Source organism: Phragmites australis, chromosome 4, assembly GCF_958298935.1.
Source record: "Phragmites australis chromosome 4, lpPhrAust1.1, whole genome shotgun sequence".
Taxonomy (NCBI): domain Eukaryota; kingdom Viridiplantae; phylum Streptophyta; class Magnoliopsida; order Poales; family Poaceae; genus Phragmites; species Phragmites australis.
Window position 1 is genome coordinate 43,012,902 of NC_084924.1, and position 8,933 is coordinate 43,021,834.

The following is an 8,933-nucleotide window of genomic DNA, read 5'->3' on the forward strand; positions in this document are numbered from 1 at the left end:
AATAAGAATTATGCGGGTCCTTTCCGCTCTAATCAGATAAGGGGGGGAGGGGTGGTAAGGACCCGCTATATTAGACAACGATTTTTAGATGGTTTTTTATTAGGAGGAGTGGGAAGAGAGGTGGGAGAGGTGATGCTCAAACAACTCTTTATGTAGTAGAGATTGAAGTATAGCACCCCTTTTCTATTTGAGATTACAATGATACCATCAACCACACAAAGTATCACCTTTGATGAAGACAGATCAAATGTATATGTAAAGTTTCATACAATTCTGAGCTACATCCATTTTTTATTCGTGTAGAGCTCCATATATAGAGCACCCGGCAGTGCTAATTACAATTTACAAGTTACAGTGCCAATCTCATGAGGTCCATGTTACAATAAACCATGATGCTATAGAACCAAGTTTTCCTTGTTGAATCTCTCAGGCCAGATCAAACCTAATCATACTATAGACACAGGCATGATTCAAACAGTAAATGAGCTGTTTGATCACGGATCACCTCCGAAAGCACGACTACAGCACCATAAAAAAAAGAGGTGTTACCAGACCCTAAAAATTCAAACACACAATAAAGAATTATTTCAAGATTACAAGCAAAATTTAAAGTGAAAAATGGCCAATAATTTGTGGCACATACTTCATAAAAGTGATCTATTTCTGAAGTGTTATATAGGATTGTTGTTCAGAACCTACATAGCAACTAGTTGCACAACCATTGACTCTTAGAAAACCTATATTCTAACGCCATGCAGTGAATAATAAGATTTTTTAGCACTAAATTCCAAGTATAAGAGCACTACAAGATGGTACACTCCAGATATGCAATTACAAAGCATACTATGCTACCACCTACCACCACTGAAGGTTTATTCTCAACAAACTGGTAGTTAACAACCTCGTGATCACTACTTTCCTCCTAAAATTGAACAGCCGGATAAAAAGAAAAAAGAAACAAGAACAATGGACCTAAGATTTATTGAGGTGAGGATAAAAGTTAGCAAGCACATACCTAAGAGCATCTATTTAGATCCTCTTATCCCACTAGATCGCATCCCAATGCTTCCAAAACAGATTCATGTGAAAAAACTTCAGTAACCACATACCGATGAGCATCTATTTAGCACCTCTTATCCCACTAGATCGCATCCCAATGCTTCCAAAACAGATTCATGTGAAAAAACTTCAGTAACCACATACCGATCAGCATCTATTTAGCACCTCTTATTCCACTAGATCGCATCCCAATGCTTCCAAAATAGATTCATGTGAAAAACTTCAGTAATGGCCAAACTTGTTTTCCTCTGATTTCAGAAGTTGATTTAGAAGAGACATTGCTGACTCACACAGTGGAAATCCTTGAAGATCTCTGACGATATTGGTCCATCGCCACGCCTATTGTCCATGAGTATAGTACAGCAACCAGCCCTTAGAAGCCAGGGCCTGCCCTTCAGGTATTGCACAAATAGCCGACTCCAAGCACCAAATGATAATGGAGATGATCAAGTGGCAATGTAAGAACATTATGTAGCCGTGGTGCCCGTCCTGATATGCCAATACTCCACATATTGATATCCAAGATTGAAAGAATCAAAGCAGTCATGTTATAAATGCTGAGAGACCATATATTTAATCAAAGAGTAAAATGCACTAGTGGTCCTTAAACTTGTCCCCCTATGTCACCTAGGTCCCTAAAATCCGAAATTACAGTTTCAGGTCTTGTTAAGTGGTTCACCGGAGGTCCAAACCCACCACCCCAGTCAGCATTTCCTCACACACGTGGCATGCTGACTATGTGCCAGTGTGGACTTCCCCTTTCCCAAGCTCCTACCTCTCTTCTGTCTTCTCAGCCTACCACTGTTGTCTCCTCTGACTCGTGCCGCCTCTATCCTGTCTGATCCTCAAGCCCATCATCTTCCTCGCATGGGAGGAGAACGCCATGCTCCAGATTAAGGTGCAAATCAGGGTAGGAGGGTCTGGATTAGGCTTGCAATGCATTCTTTGCCTCCTCTCCTATTGTGGTGTGGATGGCAGTGATGCGAATCGGGGAAGACTAGGGGGCAGCGGTGGCTTGCTAGAGATGGTGCAACACTCCTCATGACTGGTTCAACGACACTACACGCAGTAGCATAATGCTCACAACATCGGAAGATGCAAACAGCGGGAAGATTAAGGTGGCGATGAGAGAGGAGCAGCACAGGCAGCCGCTTCCCTCGCCTCTGGTCGCCGTGGATACCGACCAAGACGCCTCTGCGAGCCCAAGGACCCTAGCGGAGGTGCCCACAAACCCTGGAACACCACCAAATTCCCATCTCATCATCGCTCCACCCGCATCATGCAACTACGTGTAGCGTCGCCGAACCAGTCACGAGGAGGGTTGCACCATATCCGGCAAGCCACCGCTACCCCCTGGTCTTCCCTGATTCGCATCGCTGCCATCCACACCAAATAGGAGAGGAGGCAAAGAACGCACTGCAAGCCTGATCCATACCCTCCTACTCTGATTTGCTCCTCACATCCCCAGCTTAGATATATAATGTTCTTGGTAGCAAATAGGTGGTTTTGATCAGGAAGGCTAGTCCTTTTGGTTGCTTCATGGTGTTCTTAAGTTCTTTCGATATGTGATCCCTCTGGCGCGCAGGTTTTGGTCGGTGGTTAGATGGTTTTGGCTAGCAAATTTCGGTTCCCCTGTCTCGCCAGTCACCTCCATGGTTGGTCCCGGCCAAATCCACGCCTCACAAACACCGCATGACCGAATCTCCCTCCCAAGTTGTTCATCGCTGGTGGCATCACAGAAGCACTCTAGAGAAGGTTACCCATGGCTTGTTGTGGTTGCAGGGGAGATAGATAAGAGAGACAACGCTAGCACACAGTCGTGTGCCACATATGCGAGGAGATGCTGACTGGGGTGGTTTGGACCTCCCATGAACCACTTAATAAGTTAAGGGACTTGAAACTGCAACTTCGAAGTTTAGGGACCCAGGTGACACAGGAGGACAAGTTTAGGACCACCAATGTATTTTACTCTTATCAAATGGCCACTATGACAGTAGCATTAAACAATTTGACCATTGTATCTACCTACACAACATTACCCTAGGGGAAAATGTGTTCTTCAATTCCATCTCACATAAGTAACATTGTGATTCATCCAATATCCCATCTCGAATATTTGACAAGCTATACACACAATGCAAACAATACAACTTTTTTTAGCTCTTGAGTCCGATTCAAGGTGAATGATGAAAATCATCTAATATTTTCACATTATAGACAGCATGTAGAAGATGGATCATCAGCATAATATCAGTTTAGAGGGGCCTCTTTTAGTCTATTTCAGTTCCTGTCCTATCGCTACTGTCCTATTCTCTCTCAATTGCCTCTAGTACCATGTAGGTTAAGGCATAATAAGTCAAAGAGGTCTTAGCAGAACTCAATAGGCCAAAAAGGAGTGAGGAATGTGTAAAAATCTATATAGTATACCTTACAAATGCATCACGAGAAAACTAATATCCAATAGCATGTAGCATGATTAAAATTTTCTTCCACCAGAAGAAAAAGGGTAATACTGATGGATTCAGCGACTGTATTGTCCATAAGGGAAGAAAACCTTAAAGAGAAGCCAAAACACATACCTTTATGTATATTTATTTTTCTCTCTAACACTTTGGAACTTGATAATCTTGTTCGGAGAGCCAAAAGCATAGCAACATGAGAACTTTGTTGTTATCGGTACCAAATGACCTAGTGGAGAATGAGTAGTTCAATTGCTGTTTGATCGGATCACATCCGAAAACAGGATTGCAGTACCATCAAAAGAGATGTGTTACCAGACCCTAAAAATTCAAACAAATCATAACGAATTACTTCAAGATTATGAGATGATTTTACACTAAAAAATGGCCAGTAACTGGTGACACTTACTTCATAATAATGAGCTAATTCTGAAGTGTAGCTATTGGATTGTTGTCAAGAACCTACACAGCAACTAGTTGCAGAACCGATGACTAGAAACTAAATTCCAAAGTATAAGAGCACTACAAAGATAGTATGTCTCAATATAAGCAATTACAAAGCTGACTGAGCTACCGCCTACCACAACTGAAGGTTTCTTCTCAATAAACAAACAAGGACACAGGACAGTAAGCCTAACAAATTATTAAGGTGGACAAAAATAGAAAAGTCAGCAATCATGCACCAAAGAGCATCAATTTAGCACCTCTTATCCCACTAGATTGCATCACAATGATTCAAAGCATATTCATGTGAAAAACTTCAGTAATCACCAAACTTGTTTTCCCCTGAGACAATGCTAACTCATACAGTGAAAATCCTTGAAGATCTCTGGCAGTATTGGTCCATCAAACCCATTGTCCATGACTATAGTACCCACTGCATTGTCATATGCCTCATTATCATCATTTTTGTTGCACAAAAAGCTGACTCCAATCACCAAATGAAAAAAGGAGATGATCAAATGGTAGTGTAAGAAGATTAAGTAGCTGTGGTGCTAGTCCTGCTATGCCAATGCTCCACATATTGATATCCATGATTGAAAGAATCAATGAAGTATATTATCGTTTGATAGAAGTATAATATAAAACCTACTCTACTATTTGTCAAGATACCACTACTAATACAATTACAGCTACCACGGATATTCTTGTCTATTTGATTAAAGATGAGATATCCAGTAATCAGGCATACAAAATACTTGACTACTGAGTACTGATTGAAAAGAAATACATTGTTGAAGTAACCACAAGCACACTGTCCATGCATACTAAGCATGCCCTTCTCATCATTACCAATACACCGAAGAGGCATGTTGAAGCCTTTTAGTTGACACAGCACCATGTCAGTTTAGAATTTAAGGAGGGGGGGGGGGGTATCAAAATTTCTAGATTATAACTTACAAATGGTAACCAAGAGAAAACAATTCTCCAACAACATATAGCATATAACACAATATAATGATGGACTCAGCAACTTTGTTGTCAGTAAGGCGGTGTCGGTGAATCAGGAACCGAGGGTTCCCGAATCCTGAGGCCGGGCCAGCAATCCGTCACGTGGCGCCATCCCGCGGGGTCTCCTCCGCGAGGCAAAAACATTAAGTCCCGGGAGAGGGCGCTCGGGACCACAGTCAGTGGTCCCCGAATACCCAAGTTCTCCGATAATCTGCAAAGTCTAAGTGCCGGGAAGAGAGTGCTCGGGGAGGTATACGGTGACCCCCGAGCACCCGAGTCCCCCGACGACCAAGAAAGCTAAGTACCGAGAGAAATGTGCCCGGGGTCGCAAGCGGTGGCCCCCTGGGCACTCAAATACCCCGAGGACCTACTGAAGGAAGTTCCGGGAGAGAGTGCTCGGGGCTGTGTGCAGCGGTCCCCGAGCACTCGGTCCCTCGAGGATCTATACAAGCGTGCCCGGGAGAGAGTGCTCGGGGAGGTGAACAGTAGCCCCCGAGCACTCGGTTCCCCGAGAACCAAGGAAGGGCATTCTCGGGAGAGAATGCTCAGGGAGGTGAACAGTGGCCCCTGAGCACTCGATTCCCCGACGACTAAGAAAGCCCCCTGACGGTGGCCCCCGCAGGGACCCACTGATGAGGTGTCAGCCAGTCAAAGGTCCGAAGCCGCATTTAAGGCCACGCGTGGCCTGTCACCTCCAACTGCTCCCGCCACGCTCGGTGTCAGTTCCTGCCACATTCTGGCAGAAGGGCGTGGGGTCATTAAATGCATGGGTCCCATCCCGTGCCGTTTGGCCCGCCTCAGGATAACGTCATGAGGGTCGAGGCGTTCCGTCTGCCGCACTGCTGTGGCAGGAGAACAAGACAGGGTGGGTACGCCGGGCCGCTCTGCGGCTGCCCGGTGGGCTCTCTCCACGGCGCCCGTTGCCGGTGCATTTATGGTGACGGATGACCGGACGTGGGGCGCTTTTTCCACCCCCGGTCACTTCGCACAGAGGCTATGATGACGTCCTTTCCATTTATTGTGCTTTGGAACTCGTGCCCTCCCGTTCGGAGCACGCTACTGCCAGCGGGTATTTAAAACAGCCGGCAGTACAGACAAAGACAAGCGGGGAAATCTCTGAGCAAGCTTGACAAGTTAGACAATCTCTAAAAGGTTGAAAAATCCCAGAGGAAGTAAGTAGCGAAGAGAAGAGAAGATCGAGAGCATCCTAAGCCAACAGATACATGCAGACCGAAGAACAAAGAGCCTCAGGCTCTAGGATAGACAAACATTCTTGTAACCAGCAACATCCTTGAGGGACATTCTCAGGGCATTTATAATATCCATACAGGAGTAGGGTGTTACGCCTTCGTGCGGCCCGAACCTGTCTAAATACCAGCGCATTTACTTCGTTCCGCACTAGATCGTTCCACCCCGCCGGCCATCGCATTTATACCCATTTATTTCTCCGGCGAACATATTCAGGATCATCCCCTGACCGAATCTCTAAAAAGGGGTCCCTCGGGATCCCTGCGACAGGAGTTAACCCTACGACAGGGGGAAAACCTTCATGTGAAGCCAAAGAACGTACCTTTATGTCCATTTATTATCTCTCTTAACACTTTGGAACTTGATAATCTTACTCATACTCTTTGAATCCGTGTGTAATATAAAGTGGTTGGTGCTAGCCACAACTCAGTTCCTCACCTGAAAATTTAACCAGAATTAAGATCATCTCTAGGAGCCAATAAAGCATAACAATGGGAGCACTTCGTAGTTATTGGTGCCAACTGACCTGGTGGAGGATGGGTAGTTCAACATAACAATAGCCAGCCAGTTGAATAGCTTAGAAAGGATCAGACGGCAAACAAGATTTTGATTATTATACTGTTACATCAGTGGCTGACTTATATTGTTTGCCGGAGAAAACATTCCATAACAACTTCTCATGTCAAAACTATATCTAGAGATTATCACCTCATTTCTAGCATACTGTCAAGTATAAGAGAAACATTATAGAAATTCTCGTGCTTACAGTATCCCTCCCAGCAAAATATCCTAACCAACGAACTGAATATGCAAACATCTAGTACACGGACTTTAGAACGTAGTTTATTGATCAGGTAGAGTACATCGCTCAACCTCTTTGCTTTTACCAACCAATTATTCAGGCGAAAAAGATGATCAGGAACTAAACCATCTCCCGAAGATATAAGAAGAAAATTGATCGCCGCAACAAATTCTCGCTCTTTACATAAACTGTCAATTACCATAGCGTTGGTAAAGCTATTTGGAGAAACATTCCTACTGAACATGTCCATACAAGTTTGCAGAACTCCACGTAGATCCCCAACCATGCAGAATCCATGAATCAAAGTATTGAATGCCACAACATCATATTCAATTCCCTCATTATCCAATAGGAACCTTGCCGCTTGGAATTTCCCAGCTCCACAGAGGCCTCGGATTGCAATAGTAAAACTAAACATATCTGGCCCAATTCCCTTCTTTAACAGATCAACCAACAGCTTCAAGACTCTAGCAAAATCACCAATGTCACAGAGCCTACTCATCAGAGTGTTATAGCAGAACACGTCAACATTCCAGCCCAATTCTTCACTGAATTCCAGCAAGCACACTGCTTCCGAAAACCTTGAGTCTCGGCACAAGCAATCAATGAGAATATTCACCGTCTCAGCCGTCGGGGTCAGCTGTCTGCTACGCAGGACATCAACTTGACGAAATGCCTCATCCAAGAAACCCATTCTGCACAAGGCAGACATGTAAATATTATATGTAACAGCATTGGGCGTCCACCCTTTCGCCTCACTCTCCCCTAGGATTCTTTCCACCTTGCCGAATTCCCCTACACGACAAAGCCCCTCGATGAGCACGCTGTATGAGATGACATCCGGCGGGCACCCGAGTTGGACCATGGTATCAACTAACCTCTCTGCGTCGAGAAACCTGCCCTGCTCACAGTAACCGCGCAGAATGGCAGTGTAGGAGCGGACGGTGGGGCGGATGCCGTTATCTAGCATGAGGTCAATGACGCCCAAGGCCTCCTCTACTCGCTGGGAGTCGCAGAGCACCGAAATGAGGCAGTTGTAGGCGGCGGCGTCGGGGGAGCAGCCCCGAATCAGACGGAGAAATGCACCAGAGATGGCAAGGAGGTACACGGAGTCGAGTGAGGCGGCGCCGTGGGACTTGAGCAGCGCGGTGTAGGCGGAGGCGCTGGGCGGGAGACCAGAGACGAGGAGGGAAGAGAAGGCAGCGCGGGCGGCGAGGTGGTGGCCGGAGGCGCTGAGGGAGGATATGAGGGTGGTGAAGAGCGGTGCCGTGGGCGGGAAGGGAAGGGAGCGGAAGACGCGGAGGACCTGGTCGTGGCGACCGGCGCGGGAGTAGGCGGACATGAGGGCGTTGTAGGCGGCGGGGGTGGGGGCGGCGGGCACTGCGCCAGGGGGCGGCGAGGGGGAGGAGGAGGGGGAGTTGGCGAGGGAGGCGACGGCGGAGAGGAAGGAGGTGAGCTTGGGGTCGGCGGGGCAGCGGCGCGGGAGGGTGAGGCGGAGGGGCATAGGAGGCGGCGGCAGCGGCAGCGGCAGCGGTAGAGGCCGGCGAGGGGGCCGGGGTGCGGAAACGGCAGGGTTTTTGGGTTGTTTTGGGGGAAAACTGCAGTTTTCGTCTCGAACGTTGGGCCGGGCTGGCCGCTCAAGTTTCGGCCTCCAACGACTCTGGATCCACGTCTACATTTTTTTAAAATTTTAGAACCATACTTGAGGCCGATCTCGAGCCCGGGTTTGGAACGCGGATATCATACAAATCAAAGGATCCTACAAAATTTGGGAAGAGTCACATTGGTTTCTACGAATTTAGTATGCTCAAAGCAGAATCGCTAACCGACGCTAATAACATTTCCTCGAAAATTTAGAGGAATTGCATTGTTCCCTAAATAATTCATCACCCAAAATAGTTTAAACCAATGAG

The 8,933-nt window shown here is 46.4% G+C and overlaps 1 protein-coding gene across 11 annotated transcripts; it reads right to left on the bottom strand.

The window, feature by feature from the left end:
- Positions 1-248: 248 nt before the first annotated feature.
- On the bottom strand, positions 249-8,548 carry LOC133916638 (putative pentatricopeptide repeat-containing protein At1g74580). Of its 11 annotated transcripts, none has more exons than XM_062360393.1 (6): positions 6,745-8,548; positions 6,541-6,656; positions 4,223-4,442; positions 3,639-3,839; positions 1,016-1,548; positions 249-555 (listed from the first exon to the last, which is right to left on the bottom strand). In XM_062360393.1, exon 1 carries the CDS (start codon positions 8,522-8,524, stop codon positions 6,923-6,925), a length of 1,602 nt encoding a protein of 533 aa, XP_062216377.1. In that variant the 5' UTR covers positions 8,525-8,548; the 3' UTR covers positions 249-555; positions 1,016-1,548; positions 3,639-3,839; positions 4,223-4,442; positions 6,541-6,656; positions 6,745-6,922. The 11 variants fall into 11 exon arrangements, with proteins under 11 accessions (XP_062216377.1, XP_062216379.1, XP_062216384.1 ...); XM_062360395.1 differs by having other exon boundaries at positions 3,928-4,442; XM_062360400.1 differs by having other exon boundaries at positions 1,016-1,159; positions 1,350-1,548; positions 3,639-4,442.
- Positions 8,549-8,933: the final 385 nt, after the last annotated feature.